Source organism: Pleuronectes platessa, chromosome 8 (genome assembly GCF_947347685.1).
Source record: "Pleuronectes platessa chromosome 8, fPlePla1.1, whole genome shotgun sequence".
NCBI classification, from domain to species: Eukaryota; Metazoa; Chordata; class Actinopteri; order Pleuronectiformes; family Pleuronectidae; genus Pleuronectes; species Pleuronectes platessa.
Window position 1 is genome coordinate 10,248,215 of NC_070633.1, and position 17,180 is coordinate 10,265,394.

General features: G+C 42.9%; 2 protein-coding genes across 3 annotated transcripts; one reads left to right on the forward strand and one right to left on the reverse strand.

Moving 5' to 3' along the window:
• The first annotated feature begins 31 nt into the window (after positions 1–31).
• Positions 32–6,256, forward strand: gpr174 (G protein-coupled receptor 174). Of its 2 annotated transcripts, none has more exons than XM_053428197.1 (3): positions 32–745; positions 2,910–3,363; positions 4,021–6,256. In XM_053428197.1, the coding sequence occupies exons 2-3, from the start codon at positions 3,160–3,162 to the stop codon at positions 4,810–4,812; spliced, it is 996 nt and encodes a 331-aa protein (XP_053284172.1). In that variant the 5' UTR covers positions 32–745; positions 2,910–3,159; the 3' UTR covers positions 4,813–6,256. The 2 variants fall into 2 exon arrangements, with proteins under 2 accessions (XP_053284172.1, XP_053284173.1); XM_053428198.1 differs by lacking the exon at positions 32–745 and adding an exon at positions 2,530–2,806.
• Positions 5,146–11,988, reverse strand: LOC128445489 (integral membrane protein 2A). The gene is made up of 6 exons (XM_053428199.1): positions 11,796–11,988; positions 11,299–11,436; positions 8,785–8,970; positions 8,570–8,680; positions 7,442–7,586; positions 5,146–6,518 (listed from the first exon to the last, which is right to left on the reverse strand). Exons 1-6 carry the CDS (start codon positions 11,865–11,867, stop codon positions 6,424–6,426), a joined length of 747 nt encoding a protein of 248 aa, XP_053284174.1. The 5' UTR covers positions 11,868–11,988; the 3' UTR covers positions 5,146–6,423.
• Between the last annotated feature and the right edge of the window lie 5,192 nt (positions 11,989–17,180).

Consider the following 17,180-nt stretch of genomic DNA (forward strand, 5'->3'; position numbering starts at 1 on the left):
AGTTGGCAGCAGTTTTGCGCAGCTCTGAGAAACCAGTAACTGCCAGGATCTGAGGTCGTCTCTCAAACTGAAAACTCCGCCGCCCTCCACCCACCTCCTCTTGCGTTTGCTGAACCAAGTGTGAGCCAACTTTGAGGCGACCCCCACCTCCACGCAGCCCACCGTAGGAAAGAAGCGGCAGGTGTCTGATTCACCCGACACAATGTGTGCCCACTAGCTGTTTGGTGTCATACTCCAGCACTGCGTACAATTGTATCTGGTGTTTAATCACTGGAAATATCATTTTGTGAAATATGTGGAGGAAAGAAACCAAAGGAAGAAGAAAATGTTTCTGTTTATTTAGCTTTATCATTACAGGAACATTACAAGAGCAGATCAGAAGAAAAAAAAGCGGTGATGAGCATAATAGCAGAAGTTCTAGTGCGAAACATTTTGGTAAACCACACCCCTATACTCACAGGAAGCCCTGTGTGTGCTAAACCCCAGTTCAGCAGTCACATAGAGAGAGAGAGAGAGAGAGAGAGAGAGAGAGGGAGCAGCAGATAGAGACGTTGAGAGAAACCAAGTTTTTTATTAACTCAGGAAATCATATCATATGAGAAACAGACAGAAGAAGCTGTGATTAACGAAGAACGACAGATGATGTGTTAGAGGGGGGAAGAGGGAGGGGAAGGAGGGTGTGTGTTGCCTGATGGTTCACCGTGCTGCTTTCTGACGCGATGTGGCTTCAAGTTGGAAGAAGGAGGTGAGATTCTGTCCATCTTATGAATTCTGTTGGAACAAGAAAAGAAGAGTGAGTGTGAGCTTCAGTCTGAGAGGCTGGATGCTTTCAGTGTGGAGTCATGCCTCATGGGGGATCTCATGTGTTTCTCCAACGTGTGGAATGTCTGTAATGTTGAGTGTGTGTGGGTGTGTGTCTGTGTGTGTGGGAGAGAAAGAGTGAGAGAGACAGAGAGAGTGAGAGAGAGAGAGAGAGAGAGAGAGGGAGAAAGAGTGTGTGTGTGGGTGTATGTGTGTGTGTGTGTGTGTGTTTAAGTGTGTGAGAGAGAGAGTGTGTGTTTGTGTATGTGTGTTTCTATGACAGAGAGAGAGGGAGGGAGAAAGAGTGTATTTGTGAGTGTGTGTCTGTGTGAGAGAGAGAGAAAGAGAGAGTGAATGTGTGAGTATATGTGTGTGCGTGAGACAGACAGAGAGAGAGAGAGGGAGGGAGAAAGAGTATATGTGTGAGTGTTTGTGTGAGCGAGGGAGAGAGAGGGAGAGTGTATTTGTGTGTGTGTTTGTGTGTGTGTGTGTGTGTGTGTGTGTGTGTGACAGAGAGAGAAAGAGAGAGAAAGAGATTGTGTACATGTGAGAGAGAGGTAGAAAGAAGGAGAGAGTGTGTGTGTCTCTCCTGCTCTCTGTGTGTTAATATAAAGTTACAGTATGTTGTATCTGTGATGGAGGATCATCATGGGCAGGTTGTGGGTGTTGCAGCAGCACATGTATAGACCTGGGAGCTGATACATGAGGCCAGATGTAGTGTCTGTATGGAAACACCGCAACGCACCAACAGCCCACAGAGAGATGAGTCACAGCCGATAAAATAATGTTTCCATTAAGAAGATCTTAGACTTAGGACTTTCACTGCTGGATCCTAAGGCAGAGCTGCGACTCTCACTGAAACACACATTTCATAACGCTTCACCCACTGACCCACTGTCCACTGCCACTAGCCCCAAGGAGCAGACTAGTCCCTTGAGATCACATGGACAGAAAAACACAGTACGTGCTAAAGTGAGCATAATGCGAGAATAATCACTCAAGAGAGCACACCAAGGTCAAAGGTGAATGAGGCTAAGAGTGATATGGAGGAGTTATGAGATATTTCTTCATACAAACTGGACGAAATCCCCTCTTTACTTATCCAGATTTCCTCTGCTTGTTGATGTGGAAAACACTGACAGAAAGAATATTTATGCTGCTGTACTTAAGAACGGTTGTCCTTTACAATAGTTGATACTTCTTTTGCCTTATCACACATTGATTCCAAGTCATACCATGCAAACACTGTGTATACCACAATCAGGTAACGTTAACTTTTTGTGTATTGTGACAGCATTCACATGGTATCAGAATAAGTTTCCAAAGGGGAAAATTCGCGTGAACGACACCTCATCTCGGAACATCAACTCCAAAAATCTCCCCATAAAAATGAAAGTAATATAAAAACTAGTCTCATCTGAAGAAATCCAGTGTGTGAATTAAAGAGCAAAACAATGAAAACAAAACAATTCACTGTGCTCCATGATTAGTTAACACAGTCGGGTTATATACTGAGGAGACACATGAAACTCACATTGTTAACCACATTCTAATTCTGATTTGCAAACTTTGCTTATTGTATATTTAGTTTCATGCTGAACTCCACGGGCGAAACTGAAACATCAACTTCTCTCCGGGTCTGCATATTTGATCTCAATGCCACAGCAATAATTTGCATGGTGTACGCGTGTGGTGCAGCATCAAAGGAAATAACTGCCAAATGTGAGTGGGTTTGCATGCGTGCTTGCGTTTGTTTGTGCCTCAGTGAGTGCTGTTCAGAGTGTTATTATGTGTCGTGTTGAAAAGGTTCTTTATCAGTATCTGATGCCTGTCGTGCAATATGCAGTTTTGCATATCCCAGCATGCAGGTGGTCAAATAGGACAGGCATCATAGACCTCAACTTCAAGACTAAATTACAGCATCTGTGTCATCTTGTTTTTGGACTGATTGAGGCAAAGACACAGCAACAGACGCAGTCCTTGTTGATGTGAGGTGACACCGACGGTTCGTTTCTGCTTTGTGGCTTTTGGACACTGTTGTTTTGCTAGAAATGTCCTTTATTTAACTCTTCTCTTGACTCGTCTTTGACTTTTCTCTCCTCTACCAGGATGCCATTGTCTGAGTGAACTGGACCACCAGTTGATCAGTGCACGACATACAATAAAGTTCAATTTGGTAAAAAACACAATTTCTCTGGGACGCTGCAGACAACAGGACAATAGTGGGGACTCCTCCCCGTCACTGTGGACAGCATGGATCTTCAAACAAACCCATCACAAGACTACAAGCAGCTTTCCTGATACAAGCTCCCTGCTGGTTGACAAGGCAGCTCAACAGAAAACAGCCCTCGGCTTAAGATGGACTTAATTAATCAAAGCTGTAACACCACTGACGATATGCGCAGGTACCAGCACTACATATATGCAGTGGTGTACAGTGTGATCCTAGCACCTGGCCTGCTGGGTAATGTGCTGGCGCTCTGGGTGTTCAGTGTCTACATCAGAGAAACCAAAAAGGCTGTGGTGTTCATGATGAACCTGGCTGTGGCCGACCTGCTGCAGGTAAAGACAACTCCATGTCTTACATATATACTCATCTACAGTCGTTGGCGGCTAGAGGTGAAATGAGCCTGCCTTCAAATTATGTTTTCCTTTTTAGTTTATTCAACAAGTTTAAATAAGATAATACAGACAGTACTTGTGACATGTGTATAAGTTTGGGCACCTTTCGACTTGTTATACACTCAGAACTTTTTCCCACCTGAGTTGGGCAAAGCTATCATAGTAGCAAAATGCTTAGAAATGTCCCGTCCAATCAGAATGAGCCGGACACTTCTAGGCACTTATCATAGTAGCAAAATGCCTAGAAATGTCCCGACCAATCAGAATGAGCCGGACACTTCTAGGCACTTATCATAGTAGCAGTGCTTAGAAATGTCCCGACCAACCGGAATGAGCCGGACACTTCCATGCACTTATCATTGAGGCAAAATGCCTAGAAATGTCCCACTCTTGTGGTTAGGGATCTGCAATACTTGGGACCTTGCCTGCCTCTGACATAGGTTTCCCTGTCCTCCTCCTGAACCTTGACCTATCATCACTCTCGTTGAGTGACCAGTCAGGTAGGACAGGTGCGGGTGTTAGTCCACCTCAGATGGCGTTATAGGGTAAAATCATTTTCTTCCTCTAGAACAACTTTGCACTGTGTTTTCTCCTCAGGTGCTCTCTCTGCCTCTGCGGATTTACTACTACTTGAACAACACCTGGCCCTTTGGAAATGTCCTCTGTATGATCTGCTTCTATCTCAAGTACGTCAACATGTACGCCTCAATCTACTTCCTAGTGTGGGTCAGCGTGCGTCGCTGCCAGCTGATCATGCATCCGTTGAGGTACAGCTCATCCAGGCGGAAGGGGGACATGTGTATCTGTGGCTTTGGCTGGCTGTTCGTCTGTCTGGGCTGTCTGCCATTCCCTCTGCTGAGGAACCCTGTTGCTGCCCAGAACATCCAGCCGGTGTGTTTCTCAGAGCTGCCCCTGAGGCCTGTCAGTGCTCCAGTAGCCTTGAGTCTCCTGATCCTAGCGGAGATGGTGGGCTTCATCATCCCCCTCATCCTGGTGTTAGCCTGCGCCTGTCTGACTGCGGGCAGCCTTCGGGAGGTGAGAGATGGGGCGATTCCTGACCGAGGGGAGAAGCGGAGGGCGTTGAGGATGGTGCTGAGCTGTGCTGCAGTCTTCTTGGTGTGCTTCGCTCCTTACCATGTAACCATGCCCCTGGATTTCTTGGCCAAAGCCAACGCTCTCAGCAACTGTGCCCTCAGGAACCAGATTCTGCTGTGCCACCCCATCACACTCTGTCTGGCCAGTCTGAACTGCAGCCTGGACCCGATCATGTACTATTTCACCACAGATGAATTCAGGAGGCGACTGAGCAAACCAGAGATTCCGGAGGGCAGGACTATCAGCAGGAATCTGTCCTGCATGACAGGACGAGAGAAGGCAGAGGACAACTAGACTGCAGTCATATTGAAGGATCAATAAATCTCAACCATAAAACATTGACATTAATCCTGTGCACTCCAGCAAACTAGGGAAATATTACTTAAAGGCATACCAGTAAGAGAAAATATGGGAGAAATAACTTTAAATGTGAATTTGTATTTCTATTTATTTTTCAATAAAACGTGTCTGCTTTTTCTAATTTGAATTTTCATCAGTGCAGACATCTCTAAATCAAGATACTTGCAAAACCTCTAATACAGCTCTAAGGCTAGTTTGCATAGGATTATAAACATGTGACTGCTGGCTTTCATTGGAGCTACAATAAAAAAGCAATCTGCCAAAATGTTCAGTAGGTAAAGAAATGCAACTTTATTCAACAACAAAGTGAAGTTCACTTCAGTAGCTGTACACAACATTGGTTTTTTTATCTATTCTTCTAGTTTTCAGTTAAAAAGCGGAGACAGAAACAGTTTTACGAGCACACTTCCTGTCTGATTGTCTCTCTGTGCAGACATTGTGTAGGAAACTGACTTTATTTGCCAAAAAAGCCACTTTTTCATACAAATTTTTTCTTTATGACTTTCAACATCAAACCAACACATTTGTGCAGATAATTGTTACTGTAGTAACATTTTTTAATATATAGTGTTGTTGAAAAAGAGATGCTCAACCTACAGTAATCTATTTCTCACTGTCTCAAGACAATCCCATGATATGGGACCATAAGAACTTATAAATAAAAAATTTCAAACTAGAGTCAAATTTCCCGTTAGCTTATACTTTCATCAACCATCCTTCAAGTTTACTGTCACAAATGAGGTTTATACACAATCACATACACTGGTCATATAGGGTGTTTAACTGTTTACCATCAGGGTTACATGAAATCATGACACATCAGGGACAGCCGAGGCTTCTGGGTTACTCTCAGAAATATCTACAAAGTGCAGGCTGAGAGCTCGGGGCTTGTGCACCTCTGGTACCATCCATAAGAAAACAATGACAAAGACATGGGCTGAACTGTAGCGTACCTCCGCAGGGTGACTTGTGCTGTATCACACTATAACACGTAGTGTATCTCTATAAACCCCAGGAGGAGTGGGCTGACACACAGACACGGCTGAGACGGATAGCTTCCCCTAATATCTAGATAATTCAGCAGAATGACCCTCGTCCGGAGGCGACGAGATGTTGTAACACGTCAGTAACAACGATAAGATTAGTCTGCAGAAATCTACGGCAACAGAACAAAAACCATAAAAACATAAATGAAACTTGGTTATATTCTTAGTTAGCAGGCTGACGGAGGTTATCAGTACAAGACTAGTTAACACTTGAGTAAAAGGGTTATGACCTATGTAGGTTCAGGGGAGAATAGCAGAGGAGGAGCAGGAGGAGCTGGGGGGGGTTAGGCTCTAATGCTGTAACTTAAATTCACTTATCACTGTGGTTAAAGCAGGGGAGGCAAAAATTGGATTTAGTGTTTTACACAAAAGTAACTTTCTACTTCTACTCAAAGTTGTGCCCTCCTGTATACACTCCCATCATCTCTCTCACTCTGGCTTCTCTCTCGTACTCTCTTTCTTGCTTTCTCTCTCCGACGTATACGTTCAGGCTTTCACATCAGGCCTTGCAGATCCGGGTCTCCGTCACAAACTTGTTCTCAAAGTGGTGGATGGTGAAACAGTCGTCTGCAGAGCGCTTCTGGATACCTCCACCTGACGGACGCAGAGACACACAAACATTAGGGATGAATAGTCAAGTCGCTGTGTGTTTGGTAAGTTTTTAAACACAAAGGGCATAAAAGTCTGCAGCTTCATCACAATATGAAACGATACTGATTCACTGTCGATGTCACAAAATCGGTTTGTCAAGTCAAAGAAGTGTGCATCAGCCTGTAGCCGTGCTCCTAGAAATATTTCACTTTTGCATTAATACATTATATCATTGCTACTTGAATCAATATATTGTTCCAGATCAATGCATGGTTACACCCCTTTAAAAACACATGGACTGAAATTCATGATTTTATTAAGAACCACAACAGCTAAGTGGCCTTGATTTTGTCTTGTCTTCAAATTTGATCAGAACTGCTATTACCGAAAATAACTAATTTAAGTTTAATTTCTGTTTCTGAAATAACTGCAGATCCAATATAAGTGTTGTGTGCTTTGTTAATTTGACAAAAAAAGTGTCTGTATACAAAGATGGATGACACAACTTACTCCCACTTCACAGAAATGAAGGCCAAATAACCTGGATTCAAACCCTGCCACCTTGTACATTTGAAGCCAATCATGATTCAGTTTTCTTAGTCGTCAATAATGATGCTTCACCCCAGTTTTAATAGCAGCGAATAAATAAATAATTAAAAGCAAACTGATTGAGAAATATACACATTGCAACCCTGTAAACAATGGATTTTATTTGGAGGTTTTCAACGTCGACACACAGTCAATCAACTGCTGCCGTTTCAAATGCTCCCCAGAGGCTGTCAGCCTGTTTAATCAAATATCTAAAAATGCTAAATGCTCTTTAGAACAATATAAAAATATGCAGTACATGCTGATTATTTTCTAATTAGAACAGAGGTTAAAAACATGACAGGGTCTGTCAGTTCTGGCTTTGCACTACACTGTACCTGGCAGGCTGGAGCGACGCTGCATCCTGTACGTCTCCTTCCCGTCACACAGCCGGCGGATGTAGAAGCCTAGAGGTTTAATGTCCTCAATACGCTCCGTCACCACCAGGTCCTCGTGCACCAGGTAGCTGCGGTAGGAGCCAGACTGGGACACAAAGAAACAGAACATGGAGGAATTACAAAAAAAAATGTTTAAACTACTTTTATAGAAGAAGGAAGAAGAACATTAGTGGGAAGGAGTGTGACAACTACGAGTGGGAGGGACTCTGTATAATAAATGAATCATCCTCAAGCTTCTACATTTTCAAACCCATCAGATAGTTAAAGTCACCAGTTGCACAACCACCGACCAATAGCCAACTGCTCTATAACATGACATGGTGGATATCTCAGTGAGAAGTCACACCATATTTGAAATGACTGCTTTAAAACTTGCAGTAAACTTTCCATCTATATAAAGCTGAAAATGTTTTCTATAGGAACCTGATAGTGCCCGTGGAAAAACCTTTATCTGGGGTAACACAGCACTTTGTTTTCACGGGTAAAAATGTATTTGTAGTTTGAAGTTGCGACACAGCTTTACTCTTTGATCTAACAAAGGAAACTTGGGGTATGCAAAAAAAATGCATTTGAGGCCTTTTTCTGTTGAATATTAACGTCACTTATCTAAAGACAATGAAAAGGTGCACAAAACATGCCAGAATCAATACCTGGTTGTGATCACTAGTCTGATTCACAATGAGTAACTGAAGGTCTGGAATAGGCGAAGATGTGTGTGCTGGAATAGTTTACTTGACAAATTGCAGACGTGTTGGATATTGCATTAAAAGTTATTGCAAATCCCTGGATATCCCCAGATCACATTTAGTCCTTAATATTGGAGCCTATGCATAAGTTTCAATGAGAGAACTATTTGACTATAGTTGTACTACTATAAACCAAGTTTGCTATGGATCTTATATTTAATCTTTCATAGTGTACTTTTACTGAATTGGTTTTAATTGAATGTGTTTTGCTATTTGATGTTTTTAACTGTTTTGAAAGGGGCAATATGAATAAAGTTGTTTTTATTATAATATTAAGTTGGCAGCTGCGTCCTCAGATCACAAGGCGATCACTAGTACTCACCATCAGCTGTGAGAAGAGGTCAATGAGGTCCTGAGGGGGCAGCACCACCGAGGTGTTCAGAGGGATCACAAAGCAGGTCCGCAGAGTCAGGTCCAGATAGGCCGTCAGCTTCTACTCACACACACAGAGGGAATTTCAACCATCTACCAAGCTGGTTGAATCATCTGAAATACTGTGTGTGGGGTTGTCAGTGTGGTTCTTATCCTCGTCCTCACCCTGTTGAAGTCGTGGAGGATGTATGCAGGGTCTCCAGATCTGAAGCGGGGAGGGGGGACGCTGATGACGGCCATGTTGTCAGAGATTTCCACCTCCTCCTCGACCCGGGGAAGGTAGTAGGGCTGGTTCTCTCCTCTAGGTCCACCGGACACGTCATTGAACTGCATGGCGCCGTGATACAACCTCTAACGGAGACAAATTAATAAACCAATCGAAGCCTAATCACCATCAAAGTGTTATTTAGTTATTAAATTCATAAATGTATGTCTTTTAATGCTCACACTTTCCTCAATGTAGCATCACACACTTGTTATAACGTCACACTTTAACACAAATACACAGATCTAAACAACCAGTGGGTTCTCTGCATCGTCCACCTGTTTGTACAGCCAGTGTCTCAAGTTTAACAAACAACAGCAGCCTTACTTCGAAAGAATAACATACTGTAGCAACTTTTGGCTGCCAGGGGGCGCCAGAGCACATGCTAAATTTAGTTTGGGCCTGTTAAAGTGGAGTTAGGGCTGGAGTGGTAACAGTTCTTTGAGTTGGTCTAATAAAGCTTAGAGCTGAGAACAGGATTATCAGACACTAGAGGTTGGATAATAGACTCAATACTGAATTTGTTTGCAAAGTTCTTTAATATATTTTTTGTGTTTGTGTATATTTTTGCAAGAATGCATGTAAATATTATTTTATGACAATTTGTCTACTAACAATTTTACAGTTTACATTAGGAGAAACTGTTGCTTTAATTTAACAACATTACAAATTTAGGAAGACGAAAGTAAGAAGCTTGTTAAATGTTAAATATCAGAATAAATATAGAAGATTAATCTCCTACACAACGTTGAATTCCATTGGAACTACAAAGGTGTTTAAACATGGAATGAATAGTTTAATGAGACGCTTTAGAACTTGCTTCATTTGCATAAGAGGAAAATCCCTGTGGCCACAGTGGAGCTACTCTCACTGAGGGACCCTTCCCACTGACAACACAGCAGAATTCAAATAGGTGAAGTCTGCACTTTCCCATGAAGACTGAAGCAGGCGAGAGTCAGCACTCTGGTTTCCCACCAAGGCCTCAGTGTCTCCTCAGCAGTCGCAATAATTCTACCCAAACCAAAATAACACTTCCCCCACGCTCCTCCTGCCCTTGTCTCTAGTCAAAGCACCAACAACCTTCTAAAGAATATTTTTTTGGCATTTTCTCTTTATTACACAGTAACAGTGTATAATCACGATGAAAGAGAGAGGTGCAAAACCCCAGACATTTCATGTAGCTTGATAATTTTTCTATTTACTTAAATGCAAACATCTGCCATGTAATTATCTCAATTCATCTGATGCTGGCTGAACTTAGGGCTGAGTGATATGGCCAACAATCATTTTTCGAGATGAAGATTTTCATACCGGTTATTATCTATAAATGTTTGTAAGTGTAAAGACTTTTTGCTTCAGAATGAAGAATGTGGTGTTAAATCCTTCTTCTTATACAGACTCGATAAACATACTTATTTGAGGTACAGTATAAAAACATTCTGTGTTATTATACCTCCTCATTGTGTTTGAACCGTAATGTATGGATATATAGCTCTGGAAAAAAAAACTAAGAGACCACAGCAAGATTACCAGTTTCTTTGGTTTTTCTTTTTAAAGCCATGTGTTAAAATAAAATGTAGATTTTGTTCTTCAAACTACTAACAACATTTCTCCCAAATTCAACGGACACTGGAATGAAATGTCTGCAAAATGTAGAGATGCAGATATAAGACAAATCTGGGGTGCTGCATATTGACTGATCTTTTGTTATATAGCTATTAATAAATAATATTGTGATAATTATTGTAATTCTTGTTTTGCCCAGTCCTTGCTTAAGGGCAGATTAAAACATGCAAGACATTATGCAATGTCAATAGAACATGTTTGATTGTGTAATCAGTATTTTGCATCAAATGCATTCAATTTAGCAAATGAGATGTGGCAGTTTGATAAAGTTCATATGGGACAAATAAAAACTAAAACTAAAACTAGTTATTTCATGTTTTCCTGAGGCGTCTTTAACAATAAAATAGCATAGAAACCCCTATTAATTACTTTAATATATAACTAGAAACAGTAAGATTAAAATATTTGCACAAATACACATTTTTGCACAGCTATCCTTACTAGGAATTTGCATTTACTTCAATCAACCCTAACCCCATTCATTATGGACACCCCTAACACAAGCAATTTATACCTACCCTTAACCTAACCATAATACAAACACACCCACCTAACCACAACACAAACACATAACCAAAATCTAATCCTAATACCTAGTCTTAACCCCCAAACAGTCCATTTAAGGGGGGTCACAAAGTGAGGACCTGACTTTCCCAAAATGTCCTCACTTCGTTGTAGACTAAAACTGGTCCTCACAAAGATAGCTGTACAAGAGAACACACAGAAACACACACACACACACACACAGAAACACACACACACACACACATACATACATACATACATACCTTTGGAGTAAAGTATCGATAGAGGCAAGCCCCCCCCACGATGAGCCCGCTGAGGATGAAAGCGATGCCCAGCAGGGTGAGCAGACAGCGACCTGTGGAGCCCGCGTTGCCCACAGGATCAGAGGCCAGCTCAGGGTCCTGCACACACACACAAACACAGACAGAATATAATATTGCAAGCACTAATTATTATTTAGAATGAATATGATCCTCAGCAACATAATCCAGCTGCTGATGGGCCTCTGCAGAACAGCTGTGCAGGATATGGGCGGTGCTGCGTCAGATGCAAAACATTTGGAGGAAAACAAAACTCCAGCGACGATGTAAATAGCATATGTGCAACATGCATGATCCCACAAACAGACCCTGTGAGAACATGCATGAGCAAAGTCGCAGCTAAGTGCTTAGTGCGGGTCGGGGCAGGCCTGGCTAACACCAGCCTGAAAGGACGAGAAGCGGACACCGGGGCTCCAGACTCTGAAAGCCCGTTAACTCACCTTCTCTGCGTCTGGCGCCTCTTTACCCAGCGCCTTCTGCGCCAGGGCCGAGTTAAAGGCGATCTTCACCATGCTGAAGGTGGAGGAGGACGTGGGTTTCTTGTGGCGGAGAAGCGGAGTGCAGCGATGGGATGTCGGTGCTTCTCGGCAGATCCGCGATGTGACGCACTTTGCAGCCTCGGCTTTATCCAGCGCTTCCGGTGCACGCAGGGGGATTAAAGATGTCGCCCAGGACGGAAGCTGCACAATGTGCTTTGAACATCTATGGCTTTGAAGACAAGAGATACAGCCCTGCTTTTATTTGTTTTATATTATTTCATTTTATTTAGATTATCGCTGTTGCTTTAACTATGGCCGTTAAAATAATGTATTCTCTTACCACAACAATCTCCTAAGGGGTAAGTCCTGTCTGTTTGGCGCCATCTAGTCGCGGCAGGTGGCAACTACCCACATCTGATACGATGAAAACACTTCCTATTGCACTGTTCTATTCTGAACAGCTCATGAGAAAAATATAACTCACTCACGCACTGACTCAACTTTAATGTCGTGAAAATACTTGGAGTATGTTTATATATATAGCAGTCAATTCATCTGAGTGAATATTCCACTAAACTGACTCTGTAAATACATTCCCTCCTACAGGCTGCCAGTGTGTCTGCCCACTCACACACAGACACAGACACACACACACACACACACACACACACACACACACACACACCCACACACACACACACACACACACACACACACACACACACACACGCACACACAGCACCGTGTGGAAACACAGGACGGTGCCAAGGCAATACAGCCAGTCTGACACATATCCTCCCTTCCTCCATCCATCTCTCTCCCTCTCCCTCTCTCTCTGGTCTGTGGTGGTCCTCTGCTTCCTCTGCTTTCACTCTCCCGACTCAGGCTTGTTCATAAGTGTAAATAAACACTTGTGCAGCACCGGCTCTCTAATTCCACGCAACTCCATGGGCATCCCTCCAGCCCTCTGCACTGCAACTGTACCATAATGCATCTGCAGTCTCACACAAACATACACACACAAACTCTACCAGGCTATGATATTTCCTCTGTTAAACAGACAGATTGGACCGGTAATCACCACTGAAAGGTACATAAACAGAGCAGCTGATTTCTGCAGCTCACTCCCCCTCTCCCCCCCCAAACACTGACTCTCCCTGAAAATCCTAAGTGGTCCTGAAGGCTTGTTTATGGGCTCGTCTTACGCTGCGTTTGATCTGAGAGCTTGCCCACACATGCACGCGTGGACACACACAAACACATACACACACACACACACACACACACACACACACACACACACACACACACACACACATAAGCACATTCTGCAAGAGAAAGGGAGAACCAGCATCACCAGTAATAGCTGAGATGATAAACAAAAGACTTAAATTTTAATCCTGAGGGCTTCTCAGCATCACACACAACAGGAGAAGGGGGGGGGGGGGACGCGCAGTCTGAGGGAAACTTGGTATTTTTGGGGGATGAAATGCGGAGGCAGGTGGGGGTGAAATGGGGTGATTCAGGGGAGGGAGTAAAGTGATGACTGGGAAAAAACACTGAGAGGGAGTTACTGGGAGAGACAGAGCAATCTGCAGCGTCTGATGCTTGGGTGAGTTTTCCGAGGAGCTGATTAACGGCAGATTAAACTCGCCGTCCATCCAGTTTACATCTCAAACTTTCTAACACGCCTGTGAGGTAGAGTTTCTGTGCCTCTCAAGACTGAATGCAGCAAAACACACACAAATGCACACCCGTGTTATTGTGCACAGGCACGCAGAGGTAGCAGGCGTCATAATGGTGGATGGCAGGCATGTAGAATGAGGAGTCTTGATGCCAATGTTTCCCTGTGGTCTGCAGCAAACGTTCCAATAAAATCCATTAAAAATGCATAGGCTTACACACATGCACATGAATACACAAACACACACTCCTGGCCCGCAATGTCAGCAAACTGTGAAAGTCTGCAGGGGCACAGTTGGCTTAGTAAAGTGTGAGAAAAAGAAGCTCTCATGCATGACATCACCCACTTGCTGGCCAACAACTATGAAGACACACACACACACACCCCTCATAGAATTGTCATCGATTTCAATACCAGACATGTGAAGCCGCAAGTGACAAATGACTTTGTCCCTTTTGCTGCTCCAAAGCCATACATAGAGTGTACACACACACACACACACACACACACACACACACACACACACACACACACACACACAGAGAACCAAAAACTGCTATGGTAATAGCTGGCCGCGGAGCTGCGCTGAACCATAACGTTAGACACTGCTCAGTGCCTCATAACGTCACTGACATGTCTTGTGGACCCACCATAATCACCATGTGCCTCGAGTGGGAGAACACTTAGTGGTCAAAGAATGAGAGAAAAAGAGAACGAGAGAGCGGGAGATGGAGAAACAAAAGAGCGGATCATGGGGGTCGACATGTGGCGGAGAGGAGTGATGCTGCTTCAAAGCCTCCTTCCACATCAGTGTGCATCACACTCTCAGGATCCTCGTCCGGCCCCACACACACACTCCTGGCAGTCACATATGGCTTCAAGACAAGGGTGACAAATGAGTCTTTCCTGCGAGTATCAGCTTCTAAAGCTACCTTCGCTCTCCCTAGCACTGCCTGTCTGCCTGTCTGCCTGTCTGCCTCTCTGCCTGTCTGCCTGTCTGCCTCTCTGCCTGTCTGCCTGTCTGCCTCTCTGCCTTTCTTGTGCTCCTCATCTTCTCGGCTTGGCTCCCCTCAGGGAAATGTGATAATTTCTTGCTGAGCTCTGGTGGTACTGGGGAGGCTGGAGGGAGTGATGGTTGGTGGGGTACTGTTAGAATAAAGAACAGGATGAAGTTGCACCAGTTTGGGCGGAAATGCCCTTCTGAAAGTCTTCATAACCAATTGGATAGTTTTTAGCCAGCCTGTGTGTGTGTTGCAACCGTAAGACTGAAAATAAAGAGGAACACTGCGTCGCCATTTCCTCCCCGTGACCAGAAAAGAAGCTAGAATCACAAGTCAGTCTCAGCCGTCAATCATCATGACATCACAGCCTGTTTCCAGTGTGATAAGAGCTACCTGCAATGACATAAACCATCTTTGAGAAAATGTCATTCAACATGTTGACTATTTAGTTTGGTCCAAGTCCCACCCATTAACATGGAGGAGGCTCTGTTTTTGACCTTTGCTGCAGATAACCACCAAGTCATAGAAAAGGGGAGAAACATCAAAATTGACAACGGAGACTGACTCACGATTGGTTGAGCATGTGTATCGACAGGACCTTGCTTCCGAGGCTCCATCCCCCAATCAGCACAGACTGGCTCCAAATGTGCAAGGTGCCATATTTTATATGTGGGATAATTTGGGATAATGGGAGGAAGTTCAGACATATTTGTCATTGTTAAATGGTTAGGTTTAGGGAATGTGATTGTGCCATAGAGTCTCATCTCACTGCACACACCAAATCTCATCTGTGGAGCTATTTGTACTCTGACAGAATGGTCGAGCAAATCTGTCGCTGGGACCTTAGTACAAGAGCTCCATCCCACCAATTACTTTATACTGGGCCGACTCTGGCGCCGAATGTGCAAGATGGCAATGTTTAGATATTTGCACTTAATTTCTGGACAGTTGGAGGAAATAGAGAGTTGTCGTCTATCTTTATAATCTATGATGCAAATATTTACAATTATTGCCAACTTATATTCAGTTCTTTAAAGATATTAGCAGTTGACTTAAATGATGTACGAAAGTAATAATTAAAACATACAAATATAAAATTCTATCTAGGTTAAGTGTGAACAAACTACAATAACAAGATAATCTTGATTAAAATAATTTTTTTGAAATGTCTTCTCTCATGTGTCCCACACAGAAAGTGAAATTGAGCACCCTCAGTTGCACCCACCGAGTCGTTTACAGAGTCTAAAATAATATGTGATGTAACACAAAACGATACCTTTTGTATGACTGTATTTATAAGGAATTTTTTTTTTTAATCTGAGCTTATGACCCAACGTTGCTGCCTATTTGTCCATTACATCTCTCTGTCTGATGCAAGAGGTGATGAAAAGACTCTGAGTCTGTGGAATGAAAGGATGTTTGAAGCACAGGAGTGAAAGAGAGGACAGAAGGTATGACTGGAAGGAGGAGAGAGGTGGGTCACACATGTATGTGATGAAGGACGACTCAAGGTAAGCAACTGGCACAGGTAGAAAGAAAAAAGGGTAAGAATCAGATAGGAGGAAAAAAGGATGAAAGGGTACAGGGAAGGACAGAGGGATGGAAATGGACGGATGTCTGTTATGTTCCTGAGGGTTAAACTCTGGGGAAATTACCTCATCATCCTGAGACTGCTTCACAGCACTGCAGCCATGTTGACTTTACTCACACACACACACACCCTCTTCTGAATTGTAGCCAATAGCATCATAGCCTGGTCGAATCACTTCCAGATTCACTGACGTTACCTCTGTCAGGTTCACAGGAGGAGCAGAAACACACACACACACACACACACCTACACACACACAAACACACATGCACACATACAATGAGCACCTTTCCACTGGAGGATGATGGACTGGTCTGTATTTTTCATGACACAGAGGTTGTTTCAAGGCTTTATAGCTCATATACAGTGTATTGGACTGTACAGTGGCTGCAGCAAAGGACTGACGCTCTTATGGCTGCACTCGTCCCTGGACACTAAAATGGCCATGATGAGGTGTTAGCGGTCTGCAGAGTTCAGAGGAAGAGGCTGTCGTCAGACCATTGGTTTATATCAGTCAGGGAAAAATGAAAATAGTAATAGAGTATTGGTTGCTTATTACCATTATTAAAGAAATACACAAAAATGCATTACATATGATATTTCAGAGACATAGAGACACTTTATGAAATCTCAAGAAGTTCATCCTGATTGAAAATATTATATATATTACATTTTTGTTAAATATGTTGTATTATTTCAAAATAATTATTATTATTTTCGAATGATTGATTACATTTAATTTTTGTTTGTGTGTTTTCATTCCCTTTTAAATGTTATATTAATTATTGTTTTTCTTATTTCTCTCTGTCTGCTTTATGTTCATTTTAAATCTTTATATAGGGCTTTGTTTCATGCTTTTCTGTTGTGTTGCTTTGTTGAATTTAATGTAATTTAACATTGATATTACTACTGCTGCTACAACTTAAGAATAAACTCAACTGAGATCTGTAGTTAGTCGAAGAGAAACCTGTAGAAAATGGGTTTGATTGCAAGTGTATGGCCACTGTGAATGTGTGGTCTTTTGTAAGGCTCGATTTCATATGACCCATGATAACTAACAGCATCATTGT

Excerpts from the sequence above, each read along its gene's own strand:
- gpr174 (XM_053428197.1), top strand. The coding sequence starts at position 3,160 with ATGGACTTAATTAATCAAAGCTGTAACACCACTGACGATATGCGCAGG. Across the intron at positions 3,364-4,020 it reads CTGTGGCCGACCTGCTGCAG|GTGCTCTCTCTGCCTCTGCG; the intron begins GTAAAGACAACT and ends TTTTCTCCTCAG.
- LOC128445489 (XM_053428199.1), bottom strand. The coding sequence starts at position 11,867 with ATGGTGAAGATCGCCTTTAACTCGGCCCTGGCGCAGAAGGCGCTGGGT. Across the intron at positions 11,437-11,795 it reads AGGCGCCAGACGCAGAGAAG|GACCCTGAGCTGGCCTCTGA; the intron begins GTGAGTTAACGG and ends GTGTGTGTGCAG. Across the intron at positions 8,971-11,298 it reads ATCGATACTTTACTCCAAAG|AGGTTGTATCACGGCGCCAT; the intron begins GTATGTATGTAT and ends TGTCTCCGTTAG.